At 40.1% G+C, this 23517-nt stretch overlaps 1 protein-coding gene across 1 annotated transcript; it reads left to right on the top strand.

Moving 5' to 3' along the window:
- Positions 1–444: 444 nt before the first annotated feature.
- Positions 445–19333, top strand: LOC135478300 (uncharacterized). The gene is made up of 11 exons (XM_064758574.1): positions 445–529; positions 2485–3115; positions 6310–6321; positions 7410–7547; positions 8378–8572; positions 8977–9084; positions 11135–11287; positions 12256–12411; positions 15578–15745; positions 15978–16037; positions 17334–19333. Exons 2-11 carry the CDS (start codon positions 2666–2668, stop codon positions 17364–17366), a joined length of 1473 nt encoding a protein of 490 aa, XP_064614644.1. The 5' UTR covers positions 445–529; positions 2485–2665; the 3' UTR covers positions 17367–19333.
- Positions 19334–23517: the final 4184 nt, after the last annotated feature.

Here is a 23517-nt window from a genome sequence, read left to right on the forward strand (position 1 = left end):
TGGTGATATATAAATGGTCGATTTACCACCTGTCTTGTCCTTGAGTGACCCTCCTTGTCGTGTATCTTGTCCATAAAGAAGATCCCCTGTGTAATGCAAATGGCACTCGAGGACATTGATTTTACTTGTCTCTCTATTTTTTTACGCGGCTGTAGGGTGAGGTCGTTGTCATAGCGAGCGCATAATACAACCTGATATGACAGTTCGGCCGCTCGGCTTGTATGCATGCATTAGAATCGCTCGGTACGCGTCTATATAGATATATTTGCACGCTGTCGTGTTGCTAAGGGCTTAACGGGGGCAAAAATTCCACGGGCATGTTTGACCGCGAAGACGTTCCGCTGTTAAAGTGATATACGTATAGGAGATGTAGACCTACCGGTCTATTACCGGTGAGATAAATACGGCAATCCGTCGGACAGTCGCTAAGACCCCGTGTCTCTGGCACACCTGAGTGACACACCTTAAGGGATGAGTCCATAACTACCCTTGCATGGACTGGTGAAGATTAATGACTTCTATCTCACAGGTAAGCTGACTTAATTGCTAAGGAGGGTGTGAAAATGAGAAGATATATTCGTGTTACCAGTCAAGATTAACCGATTAATAAATATGTTTTAATTTGAATTATTTGAAAAAGCACTTGTCATGAAATATGAAAATGTTATATGCGGCAAGTTATAGAAAAAGAAATATGAAATTACGATTCCAGTCGCAATGATATGTACCTGTATTTATACATACAAAACTGTTTGTAGTGTCTGTACAGTTTGTAGGCGAATTGATCTGAAAACCTTTATAGGCAAATGCGTCAGTCGTTCATGGAAACCTCCTGTTGGATTATTAAAATCAAGGCATTAATTAAAGAACGAAAGATTGTATAAAATAAAAATGCTGGACCAAAGATTTCTACAGACATTTGGTCCGATTTTGTCCTTTTTACTGGTTTCATAATGTATATCCCTTTAATGGCACCGGAAATAATTAGCTTGTTTACTTCATCGTTTATTATAGTGAAGAAAGTTGAAATATTCTGGAGCACGGCGTAGTTACCAGTAGTTACCAGTAGTTACCAGTCAAATAAATAAATAAATAAATAAATTTAGTCAAGAATATTTCATCAGGGTCAGTTTTGTAGATCGAGGAAACCAGGTGGAACCTTGTGAAAGGGACCGCCCATAATTCGGTACATTACAAATCTGCTGACTTAAAGCCGCGGTCGAATCCATAATTTTAACTTCCAGCTATCGAGTATCTTGGTCCAGTGAATTCCTGATGACAAAATGTACAAGTTACCAAGGGAAGCAAAGTGTATAAAATGAATAATTAAAGACAACACAAATTACGAGTCAGTACCGAAGCTTTTCAGGATGTCTTTTTAGTACATGTATATTCATGTCGACTTCTACTTGAACAAAATTGATTAAATTTTGATATAGGACGAGAAAACACCATAAGCCTGCGTTACTCGTAATAATTAAGCAATTCACTTGATGGAATTTTTTCCATACATTTTTCCTGGTAGGAATTTTCAAGTACTTTTATGTTGTCAAGAATTGTTGGACTGATACGATATATATATATATATATATATATATATATATATATATATATATATATATATATATATATATATATATATATATATATATATATATATATATATGGTTCTACCGTTAAGGCGACTGACTCCACAAAGATTTAATCATTGATTTGATTTTAGAATGAAAACATAAATGATTTCTCGTGAAAAACTCCAGAAGCACTTACCGCATTTTCGGCCAAAAAACACAGATACAGTATAGGTCATTGTAAATCGGTAACTTAAAATGGACGATCGAGCGGTTCACGCGAGCTCTGCCCTGTTTCCTCCCACCATAATTCTGGCCGCCGTCGCATGAGTGAAATATTCTTGAGAACGGCGCAAAAAAAAACAAAAAAAAACAATCAAATAAAAATATAAATAAATTGGAAGGAATAATTATGTATGTTTTGGAAGCCATAACCAATGTCTTTCGTCAATGCTTAGCTTTGTACCTGTCTCTATAAGTTGATAGTATAAAATACTTAAATAAAAAAAACAGTTTAAAAACGTGATACATTTAAAGCTTTATTGTAACTGCCATATCATTACAGCTTTGTTGTTTCTGCAACATTGTTACAACTCTGTTGTTTCTGCCTCATTATTTTTACTAATTTGTCGTTTAGGCCACACTGTTGAACCTTTACGGTTTTATTGTTACATGCATGCTGTTACAGAGATAGTGTTACGGCGAACTTCCTGCGACAGATGAACTTGAGCGTGGAGCAATCAAGTACAACCAAATTCGATAATTTGAGAACAATATTGCAGAAGATTTTAGAATGTGTTGTCTCATCGATGGGAGTTAACTCAGTTGGTGTGCCTTTACTAATGCTTACTTCGTTACCACAGGAAACAGTTCATTCGTACATAATATTGAATTACATATTTGGTGGTTTCAGCCTGGCTCATTGACGTGAAGGGGACATAGGTGTGAAAATGTTCACGTTTTTACAGTTCATGGAGGGAATTACGCAACACAGTTGAAGAGGTCATTTTTGATTCTGCCATCTGGCATTGAATCCCTACCCCTTTCTATAATCTGACGGCTTCAGCAAAGTACGTTTTGAAAATAAAAACAATATGCAAGCACACGAGGAATCTCCGGACAGCGGTGTTATGGACGAAAAAGACTCTCCAACACACCACTCGGAGAAAGAAGGGGAGACCACCGAAGTTAAGCCGCTTACACGTCGGAAAAAGAAGATAAAGTTAGCCCCGGAACCCAGTACGGATAAGCTGAACGAATCCCTAGGTATGAGTGGATCCTTAACAGAACCATGGTGCGGAAAATTGGAACCCGTGGAGGAACCGGGGCCATATCCCGGTCCCTTTAACACATCTCTCTTCTGGATAAGGCATGGTCACCATAACTTGGCCCCTATGCCAGGGAGAGTCAACGAAAGCCCCACGGTGGATCCAAAGAGTGTACGGCCTGCAGTTGTCAATGGGGTCTATTCTCGTAGTGGGGTCAGTCACACGACCCCGGAAGTGTTTCCGTCAACCACCATTGCGCCGTGGAAGCAAGGAAAGGTAACACTTGACTGGTTAATACACCACATAGACTTGGGCGAGGGCGGGAGGGGTGATTCACCAAGCCTCTATGATTTCTTTTACATCCTCAAATTACAACGATAATAGTATGGTTGTATTTATTCAGTTAAGATTTATTCACATGTTCTTGTATTTGTTTATTCACGTCATTTATTCATTTAGACAAACGTGAACTCATTAATTCAAATGCGAGTCAATTCATTCTTTGCATTCAAACATAAATCATCTATGCGTTTTCGTACAGAGATGAAATAATTTACTCATAAGATCAAACCACATATAGGCCTAGTGATCAGCATTCTAGCAAAGCACAAGGGCTGTGGAGCCCAGCTGTGAGTTCAAGTCCAGCTCATGCTGGCTTTCTCTCTCACCGTACGTGGGAATGTCTTCCGGCAATATGCCGATGGTCGTATGTTTCCCTCGGGTAGTTTCCTCCTATCATATAGATCACTTTAAGTGAAATGATCTTTAGACGGCAATAAAATAAAATAAAATAATGAATCAAAACCCATACATTGACTAACCGCACCCAAGTCTGGGAATATAGCCAAATATCCGCCTACACTGAGCGGCGTCATTAGAGGTCGATACCGGAGCAGAGTTAATGTGCTGACACACTCGTCAACGGTTCCAGTTTACTTTTTCTAAGGTTTACGTAACTGGGATTCAGAACAGACCTGATTGATCGGTTATTGATCTACCCTTTAATTAACCTTTTGTATCAGTTTAAATGGAGTCTGGGAGCAATAAAACTCATGAAAAGCTTCCAGTTTACCTTTGCCTTTTATGAGGCCTTAATTTCTGACGCTGAATTATCGACAGCCTTATGTCGACTTGTTTTGCATGCATGAATAATTGATAAGACTCGTGGGGTTTCGTTCATACATACATGTCATTTACAACATTGCTTGTTTTTATTAGACAACATTCTGAATTTACGCAAATAATATTGACCTTTTACCAATATTCCATATTCTAGTACCACATCTGTAATTGATGCTACCTCCCCATAAAGTCCCGGATAAGGATTTCCACGATTTTAGACTAGGTGCTTCCGGTAAAATTTTTGAAATCCTGCATGCAGTAACCTGACACCTTTTAACTGGAAAAAATCTAAAATGGATATTACTTCTATTGTATTAGGGACATTTGGTGGAGACCACGCGCTTTTCACTAATATTGTCACAAGTGGGAAGGTCGCCAGAATATCTTACTTATGGTTGTTAGTTTACTTTGAGGTGAACTATATAGGTACTCCGATCTCTATCTCCACCGCACATAAAACAGACATCCATCGTATGTGACAAAAATTGGCGTTAAGCAACAACAACATAATAACAACACAATAACAAGGATAATAATAATAACCGTAATAAAATTATTATAGGATAATTAATAAATAAATAAATAAATAAGGTCTTTTGCAAGAGGAATGCAATATGAAAAAAATACTCGCACAAAATGGACATGTAAAAGGAAAACCATCAAAAGTGTTGGATTAACTTTTCCAGTATATATGTAGCTAATTTAGCTCAGAGTTTTGTGACCACATCGGCTGTCATAAAACGCACATTTCATTCGTTTGGTGACCAACGGGAGTTTTTCGAAGAAAATGTCCGCCATTTGTGAAGTCTTCGATGACTCACTTGATCTGGTTATTTGACTCAGTTATCTGAGATGAATTTTATTATAGTTCAGCAGGAAACTCAGATTCTTGGGTCAGCTCATCCAAACATGCCGATGCAGTTCATGGAGAAATTTGGGATATAGGAAATATCTAAATTGCGTAGACAGTCATTAATATACATACAGATAAAATCCGAACGCGGATAATTGCAACCGCGGATATCGCCATTATGCAGATCCTACACTGAAAAAACAAATGTTTAACATTTAAACATCTCTTTCCAACAGATAATTAATGCGCATAATGTTTAATTGTAACGTTTAATACTTAAATATGTTTATACAGCAACTGATAATAAGACTGCTTTATAATGTTAATCATATCCATTGAAAACTTTAAATCACTCCATTTAAGCGATGAACCCATTCAATTTACTACATAAATTATTGCATTTATACTATAAATATGGGTATTTATAAAATAAATCAATATATTTATGAAACATACGTATGTATCTGAAAAATAAACACACCTTTAACATGTTAAAAGTAAGCATCAGTTATAGTTACCGTTCAAAATAGTTCATGAATTTCTTAAAATGTATAAAACCGATCAAATCACAGCTTTTTGAAACTTTGGAATGATTTTAACGTTCTAAATAGTAAAGACACGAGTCCGATATTTACTGAAAGGCATTAATTTGTTAAGCACGTTTATAATATCTTGCAGAGATATGATTAAATGATAAACATTTGTTTTTGCAGTGTAGATTTAGAGCTAGGAATTCGACACATGCATACATGCAGCACATTCAAACGATACGATAATGTAAATTACGGTAAAAACCCCGTGATATATAGTAATCATTATTTAATTATATAGTTATCACGTAACATTTCATATGGTGTTCTTTCAACACAATGTCTGCATTGCACTGGGCTAAACCGATGTGAGTGAATCGGGTATAATGCGATGCTCTGGAGGTTTAATTTGAACTGGCGTTCCATTTCGACTCACAGCCTAAGGTATTAGTTTTAATGAGTCTCGAATGACATAAGTCTGAAGCCGTTCATTATATACCCGTTTTAATGTATTTCGGTATTGCTGTCCTGAAATGCACGCACCAACATGATCTCATATTTACAACGACAATGGCGTATTATACTTAGGCCGGTCACTCGTATACATAACAACACTAACCGACTACTGTGACATTGTTTTCTATTCAGATAGTGTACATAGCTAGTAAAATATATTTTTGTACGTCAGATTTGGCTAGGCCATTCGTTACGGATGTGTAAACACCACAGTATTGTGTCCGGCGTATGTATAGCTTGTTGCCATTCCTTGTGTTTAGAAAGCTACAGGCCTACAGCACTGAATTTCATTACCACTTCATTGCATGTCGTTACAAGATTGCATGGGTTATTGTCATTGTTCTTTATGTATTGCATAACATGGCATGAATATTATTTACTTGTGGTGACAGTACACTTTTTCTGAACGAAGTATAAGCACGTTTCTGTATTGTTTCGTTCCATCCTAGGGTGGGAAAACTGTAAGTATTGATTACGTTTGCGCTGTTTGGCTATGAAATTATGTAACGCCAACATAACCAGTCAAGGTGCTACTCTAAGCGTTGTTTTAAAGAATCCCGTCCCACACCGTGCTCTTTATCCACTTCATAATGCTTGGGACTCTTTCCCATTTCTTTAGCGAGTACCACATATGCATCTCAGTTTTATATGCAAAGCGGCCTGAAACGGCGTTTGAAAAAGAGGCAAGACACTTTCTGCTATCTTTTGAATGCCACCCCTTGTTGTTATCGTCTTTCTATATGTCTGGAAATCGTCATATAACCCACAATTCTCGGGCACGTCCCGAGCTTTCCTCTAGGGCGTATGTGATGTTCTCACGATGAAGATATACATCTGTTTTTACATTATTTTTATCGTGCCTTGGATAAGTATATACATGTAATCTAGTTAATTGCTCACCTGGCTTTCTGTACCCTCCCCCCACCACCCCCCGCCCCATCCTGCACTTCACCACTCTTCCCCAACTGCTATCGCCACATCTACCCACATTCCCCACCCCGCCATCCAAACCTGCTGCCATACTCACTGTTACAGCGAAATCCCACTCAGTGCATTGCTACGCTTTTTTTTATTCTTTGAACAATCAGCACAGCCTTTGTTAAGTTATTTCTATATTATAATAATAATAATAATAATAATAATAATAATAATAATAATAATAATATAATTGATATAATAACCAGATGGATATTTCTAATAAAACTATGAAACAAAAATCATCCATTCACATATGTAGGCCTACAGGTCATGGTGCTCATGCTTGTAACAATCGCACTATATTGAGAGCCAGAGTACAAGAAGTGTGGAATCCCCAGGTGAACTATCAGCTTTTTATGATCCGACGATCGACTACAGTGAACATGTTTAGTCAGTTTCTGTATCCATGACAACGAAAAACTATGCGAACACTATATCAAACCCATCAGAAAAAAATCGTTCAGAATCATTCGTCCTTTTATCTTGGGTTAAACAGACTGCATGGTTGTAATGTATAGTATAAGCACGGTACTCTCCCCTTCTTGACCTACTTTTCCGTTTCCGTTAATAGGTTCACACGAAGGTGTTCTTACGGATGACTTTCCGTAAAGTGGGTCAGGTGGACACCGTCTCGGAAACCTTCAATGCTGACGTCATTATTCAGGCACGGTGGCTGAACGACGATAGGTTGTTCGACACCAAAACGGACGTATGTATAGTTGGAACTAGGCAAGCCAATTTTGAAGAGCTTCATGACGTTAGAAGTTGATTTTTACATAGAACAATCTAGAAGAACTCGTTAGCCCTGTTCCGTATAATATTTGCAAGAGGTTTAAGTAGAGTCTTGAAATATTGAGAACGTTTTTCTTTATATATGGCCAATAATGTATGTGCTTCAAAAAGTTAAAACCGTCAAGAGTGTCCAAATTTATTTAAAGGAAAGTTGATATCAAAGGTTGACGAGGTAGATCGAGGTAGACGAAGTATTCATACATTTCAAAAAGTTTTGTCATATAGAGCAGATCTTTCCAGTAGCTCACAATCTGGCAGACTTGCGTTTCTTATCATTTGCTCTGGAGGTGGAATAAGAATTTTTCCAAAAGCTTGGAGATTCCCACCAACAACGTCTTTGTCGTTATTTGTGCCATACAACTCCATTTTAATATACACCGTAGACCAGAGTAAGTTCTGAGACAAAACGGAATATTCTCAGTTATTAGGCCTAAGACGGTCTGCAATAAATCCGCCTGCTTATATGTTGGGGGCTGTATCTGCCAGAATGTGTGTAAGCTTGGGGTTTAACGTCGTACGTAACATGCCGCCAATGTGCATCACCACTGAAGTAACATGCCGAAGACACAAAACAGCCAGTTTCATTATACTGAGACCAACAAGTACCATTTAAAAAGTCTTTGAGATGACCCGACATGAGTTTGATCCCGGGTCTCCCGACTTGGAGGCGGAAGCTCTAACCGTTAGGCCACCCAAGCGGTCCCTCGCTGACACAGAAAAGTAATCTAAACATGTCCTCTTCAACAGTCTTTGGGAACGATGAGGGTGGAATGGAGTCCAATGTTGTACATAGAAAACACGGACAGTAATATTACGAAAGTACAGGGAAGGGAGCTATGGACCAGCCCGACCACTGGGGAGGATTACGTCATCGAAAGGCTAACGGCCAGGGGGACATTCACAGAAACCATGGAGCTGGACTATTTCCCCTTCGACTGCCAGGTGAGGATTTCAAGCCGTAGTACTGGTTTGTTGTATTGTTTAAATATCAGCTGTTGTTTCAGAACATGACCCAGAGGAATCATTGGCACACGAAACCGCTATGTTGTCCGAATTCCACTTCCACATACGATTTCCACATTTCAAATTATCCCGTGGCCTCCGTGGCCGAGGTGGTTATATATAGCGCGCCAGCGCGGCGGAATTATGATGACCCAGGGGTCTTCACCAAAGGCGGTCGCTGTGAGTTCAAGTCCAAGTTGTCTTCCTCACCGACCACACGAGGGAAAGTCAACCAGCGACCTGAGGATGGTCGCGGATTTCCCCCAGGCTCTGTCCTCTCACCATATATACGATGTAAAACACTAACCAAACAAATAAATAAATATTATTCCCTCATTTCACAGAACTTGACGGTGACAGTGGCGTCCGAGCGGTCGTCAGAGGAGATAACTCTGTCACCTGACCCTCTGGATCCCAGTTATCTCCACCAGGGAAATTTCGTCGATAAACAGGTCTGCAGCCATTTCTAATTCGAGCTTCAACTATTTTTCTATTATTCTCACCCATGTGTCAGTGTCATATTAAAGTTCCTTTAATAATTCTTATGTAACGTTTTGTATATTGGGATTTTGGAGTAAAAAAATCATTGTGAGATAGACTCAGGGATTTCTTTTTCGGATCGATGAAATAATTATTTAGAAAGCAATGTTTGTGTCAATCTATTTATATAGGTCATTTGTGTGATTTAGTGTGGATGGTCAATTGGGCGATCCAGCATGGATGGTTAGTTGGGCGATCCAGTGCGGATTGACAGTTGAGCGACCCAGAGTGGATGGTCAATTGGATGATCCAGCCTGGTTGACAGTTGGGCGATCCAGCGTGAATGGTCAATTGGCCGATCCAGTGTGGGTGGTCAACTGGGCGATCCAGTGTGGGTGGCCAATTGGGCGACCCAGCGTGGATGGTCAACTGGGTGATCCAGCGTGGGTGGTCAATTGGGCGATCCAGCGTGGATGGTCAATTGGGCGATCCAGCGTGGATGGTCATTTGGGCGATCCAGGTTGGATGGTCATTTGGGCGATCCAGCATGGATGGTCAATTGGGTGATCAAGCATGGATGGTCAGTTGGTTGATTTAGCGTGGATGGTCAATTGGGCGATCCCGTACGGGGGTCAATTGGGCGATCCAGCATGGATGGTTAGTTGGGCGATCCAGTGCGGATTGTCAGTTGAGCGATCCAGTGTGGATGGTCAATTGGATGATCCAGTGTGGGTGGTCAACTGGGCGATCCAGCGTGGATGGTCAATTGGGCGATCCAGTGTGGGTGGGCAATTGGGTGACCCAGCGTGGATGGTCATTTGGGCGATCTAGTGTGGATGGTCAATTGGGCGATCCAGCATGGATGGTCAGTTGGGCGATCCAGCATGGATGGTCAATTGGGCGATCCAGCATGGATGGTCAGTTGGGTGATCCAGCGTGGATGGTCAGTTGGGCGATCCAGTGTGGATGGTCAATTGGGCGATCCAGCATGGATGGTCAGTTGGGCGATCTAGCATGGATGGTCAGTTGGGTGATCCAGTGTGGATGGTCAGTTGGGCGATCCAGTGTGGATGGTCAATTGGACGATCCAGAAGGGATGGAAATGCCGAATAAGAATCGTTATATGACTGAAATGACACGTGGGTTTCTGGAAGCTGACTTTGCCAAATTGGGTTCATCATATTTGAAGAGCCACGTGGGTTTCCGGATCTTGACCGTGCCGAAATGGGTTTATGTTGAAAGTTCCAGATAGGTTTTCAAGCCTTGTTCTTGCAGAATGTTTCTGGAATCACTTGTTTGGATTTCATAAAATGGATTTTTCAAATGAGTTTCCAGGTGGTGGATTTTGATAACGAATATCTCTGCGCTGCTTTCCGTTATCACAAGATTCTCCCCAAAACAGATTAGCCAATTAGTTTTTATTTGGATGCATGGTAAATATAAATTAGTGTTTATAGATTACGCTTCTTGGTGACGGATTTGCCATTTGAATTTCTGACTGGCACATTGTCCAGTATGTTTACTGGTTGTGGATTTAGAGAACAGGTTTACGCGCTGTATTAGCAACCACGATGATTATGTTTTTCATACGTTTTAGTGGTAACATAGTTATGTGTTGGCCCGTATCGGTAGATTTCTTCTGATGCAAAAAACACAAATTCACGAAAAAGTTTTTTCACCAATATTTAGACATTTGATGAATCTCTAAATAATTAAATCTGTCTATCCATTTCTACGTCATCTAATCAACTGAAAGCCTTTCTTTTCCAATTACTATATTTCACCTAAACCTTATCATTTTTCTAGAGACATTTTGCTTGATACTGACTGATCCATTCATATTACAGAGCCACTAGAGTTTTTTTTTCAAGTTTTATTAATTTCATGTCAGAAAAACATATTATTCATAAAAGTATTATTTAAGGTCTTTATGTTCTTTTGAAAACGAATTTTTACCAAAATTAAGCTGAAATACAGTAACTTAGATCCTGTTTTATATCGGCCTTGCCTTTTTGTTGCCAGGAGTGGCACCTCTTCGAACACGTGGACACTCACGAGCCGGAAGGGTACGAGTCTGACATTGTCACCACCTTGACTCGTAGACCCGCCCTCTCCTTCACTTGTCAGGCGGCCCGTAAGCTCGGCTACTTCACATGGAACGTGTTCCTTCTCTTGGTAAATGTAAACAGTTTTTGTGATCCAGTTAGAGGGTGATAAGAAAGATCCAGTGATGATCCAGACTGGAGCAAATAATAGGCCAAACTGGCAGGGTCAAACTATTGATTTAGTATTTTTAATCAATATTTAGTATTGATTTAAGTATTAGTATTGATTTAAGTATTTTTAAATGAAAAAAACCCCTCATAAAGTGGACTAATCATCATATTAGATCAAAGATTTGATTCTATAAGATCGATCATACTGATAGTGTAAGGCGCTGATGACGTCAGAAGCTTCTTTTTTTTTTTTTTGCATAATACGTGCATAACCACGTATTTATGGTGATGACCCCTTTTAGCTCGTATTAGCACACAAATGCAAAGGTAGAAAGTCGAGGGCACCCAGCAATATAAATGGAGTGCTTGAAATCCACGGCTTGGAATCCAAGGGTTCACGTGTTGCTAATTTTACGAATGAACACTTAGAAAATGACTGATTAGATTTCGTTTCAGACATTGTTTTTCCAATATCATGCACAGAATTTAGACTTTCTCTTTCCAATATGAAATCCAGAATATGATTTTTGTGCTTTGGGATAACAGGCCAAGAATGATGGAGTTTTCGGTACCATAAGAAAAAAATGGCCTTTGTCTTTCCTCTCTGATATCCTAAACACAGACTTTACCGATTCATGTATTATGTCAAGAACACCGATGTATTTTTGGTAATGGCTTTGAAAAAAGTTATTAATGCAAATGACATCCCGTCGAGGAAGTGAAAGAAAAAAAAAGGATTAGAGATGTTGGGTAGCCACACTGAGAACTAAAAATTTATGTAAGCTTTTTGAAAATTCTGTCCTTTTCATGCATACATGTAGACAAGTTTGCATATGACTCTTCCCAGACGAGTTTGTTTCATTGTTTGTTACAGAAGTTTTGTTTCCAGTTTCATACAGACGACTTTTTTGGTATTGTATCTTTCAGGCGATAATATTCCTTATGCACATGTGTTCCTTCTCGGTGGCGAAGACAGCCTATAACGCCAGGCTGAGCTCCTCCTTCACCATGTTCCTAACAGCCATTGCCTTCAAAGTGGCACTGAACCAATACCTACCGAGGATATCCTATCTCACTTATATGGTATGTACCATCAGTTATCTCCGATAAAATTTCATACATTGTACTTAAATGAGGATGTCCTATCTCGCTTACATGGTATGTACCATCAGTTATTTTCAGAGAAAAATACTTCATCATTGAACATGCTGTGGACATTCTATTTCACAATTATAGTATGTACATGAGTTATCTCAGAAGTACTTCGAACATTATACCTAATGAAGATACCTTATCTCACCTGTATGATGTATAGGTGATAATACTTCATCAGATAATGGTCCATCATGTCACGTATTGGGGATACCCGATCTCACATGTGAGGTGTGTAGCATCAGTTATGTCAGATAATACTTCATCAGATAATGGTCCAACATGTCACGTATTGGGGATATCTGATCTCACATGTGTGGTGTGTACCATTAGTTATGTCAGATAATACTTCATCACATAATGGTCCATCAGGTCACGTATTGGGGATATCCGATCTCACATGTGTGGTGTGTAGCATCAGTTATGTCAGATAATACTTCATCACATAATGGTCCATCATGTCACGTATTGGGGATATCCGATCTCACATGTGTGGTGTGTACCATTAATTATGTCAGATAATACTTCATCAGATAATGGTCCATCATGTCACGTATTGGGGATACCCGATCTCACATGTGTGGTGTGTACCATTAGTTATGTCAGATAATACTTCATCAGATAATGGTCCATCAGGTCACGTATTGGGGATGGCCGATCTCATGTGTGTGGTGTGTACCATTAGTTATGTCAGATAATACTTCATCACATAATAGTCCATCATGTCACGTATTGGGGATACCCGATCTCACATGTGTGGTGTGTACCATTAGTTATGGCAGATAATACTTCATCACATAATGGTCCATCATGTCACGTATTGGGGATACCCGATCTCACATGTGTGGTGTGTACCATTAGTTATGGCAGATAATACTTCATCACATAATAGTCCATCATGTCACGTATTGGGGATACCCGATCTCACATGTGTGGTGTGTACCATCAGTTATGTCAGATAATACTTCATCAGATAATGGTCCATCAGGTCACGTATTGGGGATACCCGATCTCACATGTGTGGTGTGTACCATTAGTTATGTCCGATAATACTTCATCAGATAATGGTCCATCAGATCACGTATTGGGGATACCCGATCTCACATGTGTGGTGTGTACCATCAGTTATGTCAGATAATACTTCATCACATAATGGTCCATCAGGTCACGTATTGGGGATACCCGATCTCACATGTGTGGTGTGTACCATCAGTTATGTCAGATAATACTTCATCAGATAATGGTCCATCATGTCACGTATTGGGGATACCCGATCTCACATGTGAGGTATGTACCATTAGTTATGTCAGATAATACTTCATCAGATAATGGTCCATCAGGTCACGTATTGGGGATGGCCGATCTCATGTGTGTGGTCTGTACCATTAGTTATGTCCGATAATACTTCATCACATAATGGTCCATCATGTCACGTATTGGGGATACCCGATCTCACATGTGTGGTGTGTACCATTAGTTATGTCAGATAATACTTCATCACATAATGGTCCATCATGTCACGTATTGGGGATACCCGATCTCACATGTGTGGTGTGCACCATCAGTTATGTCAGATAATACATCATCAGATAATGGTCCATCATGTCACGTATTGGGGATACCCGATCTCACATGTGTGGTCTGTACCATTAGTTATGTCAGATAATACTTCATCAGATAATGGTCCATCATGTCACGTATTGGGGATACCCGATCTCACATGTGTGGTGTGTACCATCAGTTATGTCAGATAATACTTTATCAGATAATGGTCCATCATGTCACGTATTGGGGATACCCGATCTCACATGTGTGGTGTGTACCATTAGTTATGTCAGATAATACTTCATCAGATAATGGTCCATCATGTCACGTATTGGGGATACCCGATCTCACATGTGTGGTGTGTACCATTAGTTATGTCATATAATACTTTATCAGATAATGGTCCATCATGTCACGTATTGGGGATACCCGATCTCACGTGTGTGGTGTGTACCATCAGTTATGTCAGATAACACTTAATCATTTCACGTACTGAGAATATCTTATCTCACGCGTGTGGTATATGTACTGCAGGTTATCTCAGATAATACGCCATTTTATGTAGGGAGGATATTATATTTCACTCATATGTTAAGTACCGCCGATTGTCTCAGACAGTACCTCGGGCATTTTACAAATGCCTAAGATATCCTCCAGCATCGAAATGGTGTATATGCAGAGTTAGTTGTCTAAGATAATTTTTCAGACAATACACTTATCAAGAATATCCTATCTCACCGGCATACGTTGTATACCATCAGTTATGTTAAGTAATGCGTGAAGTCATAATGACATAAATACCCTAATCTCAGTTGACTGTAATTATAATATCAGGTACCTCAATCAGTGCGTGAACCCACAAGCATTACCCGGTACATAATTACATTCCTATTTCTCTTGAGGTGACTTAGGAGATATTTTGATAGCCTACGTACATATTCATGACGATAAAATTTATCCCCTTACGAGTAACCTGGCTATCCCATTTACACATCTGAAGTGAATCTTTATTAAATTTAGTTACTGTGATATTGCTACAGGTCTATATTGGAACCATATAATTTAATATTGTGAGAAGCCAATCCCTGAAGAAGTTCAATCTTGCATGGAATACAAAAATTTGAATGCACAAACTTTATAAAATTTTATTTAAGTAGTTTTGATATTTATAAATTTGATGTAAAGGCGTGTTTTAACGGTTTCATCGTGTGTTCGCTTTCCTTTACAACAATCAACTTATGCCATATGTAACCACCCAGTTGGCTACCGTACTCATTGAACAGTGAGTTCACGAGTGAAAGACGACATTCAGATATGAAATACCGGTATATATTTATTTTGTTCCATTAGCGTTTTACGTCGTACTCAAGAATATTTCACGCAGCCAGCGTTATGATGGAAGGAAACGGACTGGGAAACCCACGATCGCCCGCAGGTTGCTGAGAGACCTTCCCACGTACGACTGGGTAGGAAGCCAGCATGAGCAAAGATGGTATAAGATTAATAGATCATGATACTATGTATGACATACGACCACGTGTTTCCTCTCCAGGACTCGTACCTGCTCATCCAGCTGGTCCTGATGGCTTTCGTGTGTGGATGGCATGCAACTGTCTCTCACCTGTCCACCTCAGAGTTGACCGAACAGATCATGGTTATCATCGTGAGCGTCTTCTACGTCGTCTTCCAGGTCGTTTTCATCGCTGTCGTCTATTTCATCGTAAGTGGACACATATGTAATAAGAGTTGGACATGTATAGAATTCTATATCACTTGTCTATATATGTGTAATTAAAGAATAAATACCGAAATCCCAGAGTAGCTTCTGTCTCTGATTTTGTTTACAAATAGATTCCAGTGATGTTGAGGATGACTCTAAAATTACCTGCTAAACTTGAAAAAACAAATGCGAGTTAAGATTTTACATCGCTTAAATTTATCCCGTTTTTCAGCCTGGTAGAAAACGACGGGAAATACACGCGAAGCATAAGGCTCACAGACAGTTTCTCCTGGTAAGTCATGCGTGGCACCAACATGATCATGAACTGCATGTACACGTAACTCGATATTTGTATCCTTTTTTTCACAACTACCTACAGTCATAAAATTAATCTGTTAAATTTAACAGAATCTATTGGTGTTGCAACAGACTTTTGCAGCAGATTATTCTTTTAAATATAACACATATATTCTATTAATTCAACATAAAGATTCTATTAGACTAATAAGATACTATGTTGAATAAGGCTCAGTATTATGTTATAATAGAAGAATACATTCTAGCATCACTCAGGCAACAGACTTTCGTCCAGTCTAGGGCTACTCATAGTCCGAGCACATTGACCTGTAGGTGTAGAAATATTTGTGTACGGCATATATGTACGACTCAACCTAGCCTACGGGTTAATGTACTAGGAATATTTGTTATACAAATGAATTAAAACGTATTTGACCAATTATTTAATGCCGATGGTAAAAAATTGATAAATATATCGGGCAGGGGCCGAGTATTGAGGTGCTTTTCTTTTAGTCGTATATATGACACCTGGCCCCGGATGACGAAGCCTTAACCTTAACCTTAATGACAATAAGTGTTCGACGACACTTTTGTGACCGTTCGCGCAGTCAGATGTGCACTAAAGACCATTTATCTTCTACCAGTATCCACACTTCTACCACACTTTCCCATGTGTGACTTGGCTATGTACGCCATATTATTGATAGACAGGTGGTTTTCAACGAATGCTACACTGTAGACTGCGCAAACGGCCACACAAGAATGGCTGATCGATTGTTGTCTAAAAGTCGTCACGAACAGTGGTAACGGAGGCCATCCTAACAGTGAACAATTCTTCAGTGTGACGTTACAGAACAGTGAAATAAGTAAACCATCCCTAAAGGCGCTTGTATTTTAATCGCTAGGACACACAATGTACGGGTTCAAACCCAGTCCTGGACAGGGAATTTTTTTTTTATTCCCCAGCTCATGTTGAGTCTAACCGGTCGATGATACTCGTGTGACCGTGTGCGCCGTCCAGTGTTTGCTGAACACCATGCATGCATTTGTCGCTCACCAGTGCGGTGTGCATATACATCCATACGTCACATGTGGGAAGTTCGTCAGTAACTTGCCGAAGGTCGATGGTTTACTCCAGGCACTTTGTTGTCCTCCACCCATGAAAACTGACCGCCGTCGTGCATATAACAGTGGTCAGTTATAAAGTCTAGGGTATGACGTTAAACAAAATGCAATTAAACAAATATACCACCCTAAAAATATCCACGACCTTATCGTTTTATGTTTGCAGAGGAGGGCACCCCCCGCGTCCAGTTATGCCTAATTCTGCGTCAGTAAGGATCATATGTAAACTCTATACGGGATGATGTCGACAATTTTGTCCCCTGGATGCTTAGAGCGAAGTTATTCTACATACCAGTTGAATATTTGTGGATCTGCAACTGTTCCTGTTATCAATGGGACATGACACGGAAATGGGATCATCGTGACACCTTGGAAAAGAACTGCAGAAGCCATACCTCTAGTTTGGCATACGGCATACTCACATGGGATGTGAGACTCATTTCCAATAGGCAGCTGGAAAATCTTCCCGATAAGGGTAAAACTATAGCATGTATCTTGCCGTGTGCATACATGTGCTGTTATGCGCTGGGCGTTTAGTTGTGAATAAGACCGTCAATTTTCCCAGATGGATTAATACATTACACCTGAATTATCCTTGTGTAGGACGTTATAACATCATCATCATCCATTTGTATTTGTGTAAGACGACATCAATGTTTCCTGCAGTCAGTAATTGTTGCTATTGTACACCAATCTGAATATATTGATATCCTACATATATATATGTTCATTGATCGCCTTGATCACATACCTACATGTATAGGGCATTAACTCATTAAGATAAAATGCGCACTTGTTTGTGTACATCTGCCGAGTTTATTATTTTGAGTTTGTCAGAGAACAATGAAAAAACTAAAGAAACCGTATTTTGCGAAGGCATAAATACTGTCGGCATATTACTACAAAATTAAGGCCTATTTGTCTATATCGAATGACAGCCCCATTGGCAGCATTGTGGCAGATAGCCTATTTAGCGTTGAAGAATGGCCAGTTACAGTTGTATTACGATGGAAGCGCTATATTCCTGTTAAAGGACGACCAGTTGCCGTCGTATTATGATGGAAGGCCTATTTGTCTGTATGGGAGGACCCTCTCATGACCGCTATTGCGACAGAAGGCTAGCTATGTCTATAACGTTGAAAGGTAGCCCCATTACGGGAGAAGGCCTATGTCTGTAGCGTTGAAAGACGGTCAGTTACCCTCATATTAAGGCGAAAAGCTTAGTTTCCTGTTGAAGGGCCACCAGTTACCGTCGTATTACGATGGAAGGTCTATTTTTCTATATTGAAGGGCAGTCTCATTGCTGTCATTACTGCAGAACGCCTACCTTCCTGTTGAAGGACGGCCAATTGCCGTTGTATTACGATGGAAGGTCTATCTCTCTGTTGAAGCATGGTCCCTTTTCCGTCATATTACGATTGAAGACATATCTCCCTGTTGAAGGATGGCCCCATTACCGCTACATTACGATGGAAGGCCTATATCTCTGTTGAAGCATGGTTCCTTTTCCGTCATATTACGATTGAAGACATATCTCCCTGTTGAAGGATGGCCCCATTTTCGCCACATTACGATGGAAGGTCTATCTCTCTGATGAAGCACGGTCCCATTCCCATGGAAAGGCATATCTTCGTGTTCATTGCCTAACCGCTATTTGCATATTGCTGCCTCACTCAAACAGTGTATACACGATATAGCCCAAATGATGACCCCAGTCATTCATGTAGTCATCCATACCAACCAAGAGGAGATGTTTCTCAAAGCTATTGTAAAGTGTCTGTGGTCGTAAGTACTAAGGCGGCCTATATGCGACGTCTTGGTGATAAGGTCGGTGTAACGTTTCGATCTTCCTGGGCCGTTGATCCGTAGTTTTCATTTTGGTGTACAAGGTATGATGTTTAACATTCTTTCCAATTTGGCTGTTTCGACTTCAGAGGACTTAATAAAGTTACATGGTACAGTACATGATAAATATTATATCGCTTTTTCGCATTATATGACCAATGGCGTTGTCTGCCTTCTATGGTAATAAATGTATATATATAAAAATGTAAGATGTGCCTATAAGAATTTTTAGATTCAGTGCTTAGATTCGTCTCCTGCTAACGCTTTGTGCCAAACTTGTTGTTGTTGTTGTTGACAATCGTTTATCATCTTTTAGTGCTCCGGGCTGTTCAGGTACATGTACATCATGCATATATTTATTGGCCAGCTTATCAATGAGAATATTCATGTAACCAAGGTTACAAAAGTTAGCCAATAACATGATCGGGATTTGATTTGATCGTCTCTTCTGATTGGCTAAAATATATGGCATATTCAAAAGGCACTTATGGGTGTGATCGCTCAACATTTCCGCCTTCATATAAGCCTGTTTCAAGTTGTGTAAAAAGATATCATTCTCTGCTGCCATGTACTGAATGATTGTTTACTTACTTGCTTTAACAACACAACTACAGAAACAAGGGTGAATTACACATATGAAGAGTACACCGTATGGACCGATAGACTTCCTTTACACAACAGTGTTTCCCATTCCCATACGGACCACGTGTTTGACATCAACAAGAGTGCTTTTGTCAAAGACGTAACTCCACATGCTAAACCTCTCATTGACACTTACTAAAATATTGCTGTTAAATAGGATTTTGTCTAATGAATAAACTTTCAATACAGACCTTTTTTATGTGGTCAGTGATTTTTGATGTTAATTCAGTCAAAGACAATGTAGTTTACCTCCCCTTCCTCTCTTCTCTAATACATAGGGCATTTGTCTGCCTGTCAGTAAACTCACGGGATAAGTTACACAGACTCTTCGATGAAATGGTGTCCACCGGTTGACCTGGGTGTGAAGACCAACCCATTAAAGTTTGGTGCAAATCCAAATCGGGATGCAAATTCAGGAAATCTGAAAAAAAAAAACGATTTCTACGATTCTTCACTCTTGAGAGAATGGACACAAGCGCGAACTATTGTACTTTTAGGAAATTGGACATTATGCAGTGGTGGAAGACTGCGCTCCCACAATATCTTAAATGTCTTGGAAGTTTGTCTTCCCATTACTGATCATTAACGTCCGTTATGATTGACGATTGGTATGCAGATCTTAACATCGACAAGTTGGAAAGTTGGATGTATACTTCAATGTTGAATCATGAGACTGGCTTTCGCTTGTCAAATTTAAAATTCACCACTCCACCCTTAAGCAAACAATTACTTGAAGCACAGATTGAATAAATGACTCCAAGATTAGTTGTCAGCTACCATGAACACCATCTTCCTGCAAATGTCAACATTGCCATTCAAAAATATACGTATGCCTATTTGGAAAAAACAAAAAAACAATCACTCCTGAACATTCGGTTCGATTGTCGTTATTTTTTTCCGAAAACCCTCTGTCTGGACTCGACCTCTTCTTAGTTTGTGAGAAGCAGTACGTGAGGTATGTGTGATATTTGTGTTATCTGAAGTATGTGTGATATTTGTCACGTACGGTATGTGTGATATTTGTGTCGCATGAGTTATGTGTGATATTTGTGCTGCGTGAGGTATGTGTGATGGTTGTGTTATGTGAGGTATGTGTAATATTTGTGTTACGTGAGGTATGTGTGATATTTGTGTTGCATGAGGTTTGTGATATTTATGTTACGTAAGATATGTGTGATAATTGTGTTGCATGAGGTATGTTTGGTATTTGTGTTACGTGAGGTGTGATATTTGTGTTACGTGAGATATGTGTGATATTTGTGTTAAACTTAGATTCATGATAATATTATGGGTACCTCGTCTCATATGCTTCGTCCTTGATTAATTTTGGCCGGTTTATTCCATTTATTTATTTGATTGGTGTTTTACGCTGTACTCTAGAATATTTCACTTATACCACGGCGGCCAGTATTATGGTGGGTGGAAACCGGGCACAGCCCAGGGGAAACCCACGACCATCCGCCGGAGAGGAAGCCAGCATGACCTGGACTTGAACTGACGGCGACCGCATTGGTGAGATATTCCATTTAACGCCGTACAGAAAAAAGTATTTCAAATACAACAAGGCTCAAGTTTATGAGTGAATGAAAAGCGGCGCCCTTCGCCAGGCACCTGAAAACCTCCAAACGTCAAGCTGCAGCCAAGCAGACAGAATGGTTGAGACAACAGCGCCGTTTTGGTTTACGTATGCCAATATACAAAGCTGTTGTTGGTTATGTTGATTCATCAACCAACCCATTCTTTTCAAATGTTCCATATTTCAATTAACCAGCGGCATTTCTTTAAGTCGTAAACATGAGACACTCCCACATTTGACCTGGCAAAAGAGAGTAAAACCGGAGCAGTTAAGACAGTGTGGTAATTGGCAAATGGTCAAATGTAACCCGCGAAATACCGTCTGTTACCAATTTTCCTGAATTAGGGGTTTTATTGAAACTGTTCGACGTGTCCCAACACTGTTTTATCAATGACTCTCTGGAAAAATGCTGATAAGAGTAGGAGTTAATTACGAGACGAACACAATCAGTGACCCTAGTTTTCTGATCGGAAAATCAATAGGTCTAATGGCTTTACCAATCAAGATCTGGAAGTATTTACTTTGTACAGTTCCCCGTCTTTCAGTGCTCTCAAGAACCATTCATCCAATCGATTCCATACTTGCTAGGTGTATTGTTGATGACCCAAGAAAGTGCAGGATAGATTACCGAAACACTGAATAGAAATTGAGCTGATAATGCACTGCCTTCCGTACCCATGCATGTATGCTTTTGGTTTAACGTCGTACTTAGCAATTTTTAAGTCATGTGACGGTGAGGAGTCATTAGGTGTTTGCACATATACTATATCTTTTTGTGGAACGGTGAGTCCATGCCACCAAATTGCTGCTGCCATTGAAGTATCATGCCCGAAGACACCAGATATGACAGGCCACCCAGTTACATTGTACTGACACTGCGCCAGTCAGTCCTGTTTCCTTGCTCTAACCTCTCAGTGCTAGGCTCCAAGCAAGGCAGCAACAAGTACCATTTTTAAAGTCCTTGGTATCACTCGACCAAGGTTCGATCCCAAGTATCCCGACTTCTATTTATTTGCTTATTTCATTGGTGTTTTCCTCTGTACTCCAGAATATTTTACTTAGACGACGACCGGTACCGATATCTGAGTTGACAAAGAGATCCAGGGTAAATTCTGGGTCGGGTCACACCTAATTTCTTCGAAGAGGAAGTTCTAGCCTCCTCGCTTCGCGTTCACCATTAGGCCTCAGACCCCCATTAATTTTCCATAAGCGACAAAGTTAACGTCTAGCGCTGTAGCTCAGTCCGAAACATTCCGTGGCCAATAAGCTTTGGTGCATACCTGGCCCAGCCTGTGAGAAAGAAGCCATAAAAATCTTGACATAGGTTGGCCGTCAAAATCGAGACCTTTCCATGCCGGCAGCTGGGAGGAACGCCAGCCTAGCAACGCCAAGGGGACGTCACTCGCAGCCTCATCCCTACCGCACACCTTGTGCCCTCTCGCCCAGAATTTCAAACTTTCATCAATAAAGCTCATACCTCCTCAAAGTTTAGACAGTTTTTACATTTAATATATTTTAATACCAAGCATGCACCTGTACACCAAAAATAGGCGCCTGGGAGCAAAAATAAAAAAGACTTTATACCCTAAAATACACAGAATTACAATCGTCCCTACTGAAAAGCGGTAGTTGTAATGGGGGTCTGTGTTCATTAAGGCGAAGTGTAACGAATGGTTGACCCGCATCAGTATAATGACTCGGGTGGGGCTTCTTACATGGCTTCGGTAAGTCATCTCAATGAAACAGCACTAGACAAAAGAGCCCCGGAAATTCGTCATGCAACAAGAGGCAGATTATATACACTCTAATGACTCCTTCGTCGTCATATGCCTGAAAAATTCTTAAGAATGACGTTAAACCCCAAGCACTCACTCACCCACTTAGATGACGCGGCTGGCATTATGGTGGGAGGTAACAGAGCAGAGCCCGGGGAAACCCATGACCATCCGCAGGTTGTCCCGATTTTGATAAGGATGTTCTAACGATTAGGCAAACGACACAGTCGGTTTGTACAAGCTGCATTCTTAAGATCTCTAAAACGGCTCTCAGCGACTGTCCCATAGCTTGGAACCAATACTATACGAAAAAGAGACATACCAGAGACAAACGGCTAGAAATACAACACATGATACATACTCCTTACAGCGCATGTGACACTCTCTAAACTCCACTGCCATCACCAGACACGCTTGACCTGTCGAGCTTGTGCCAAGCATGCAGGCTTGTTTAGGCTTAGCCTCAAATGAAACATAGGAGAAATGAAACATAATTGAAAATATTTCTCGAG

The sequence above is a fragment of the Liolophura sinensis genome, chromosome 11 (assembly GCF_032854445.1).
Source record: "Liolophura sinensis isolate JHLJ2023 chromosome 11, CUHK_Ljap_v2, whole genome shotgun sequence".
Classification (NCBI taxonomy): domain Eukaryota; kingdom Metazoa; phylum Mollusca; class Polyplacophora; order Chitonida; family Chitonidae; genus Liolophura; species Liolophura sinensis.

What these genes read in the sequence shown, in the direction of transcription:
- LOC135478300 (XM_064758574.1), top strand. Translation starts at nt 2,666, where the DNA reads ATGCAAGCACACGAGGAATCTCCGGACAGCGGTGTTATGGACGAAAAA. An exon ending in TGTTCGACACCAAAACGGAC is followed by an intron (nt 7,548 to 8,377) that starts GTATGTATAGTT and finishes CCTCTTCAACAG; the next exon opens with TCTTTGGGAACGATGAGGGT. An exon ending in ATTTCCCCTTCGACTGCCAG is followed by an intron (nt 8,573 to 8,976) that starts GTGAGGATTTCA and finishes CTCATTTCACAG; the next exon opens with AACTTGACGGTGACAGTGGC.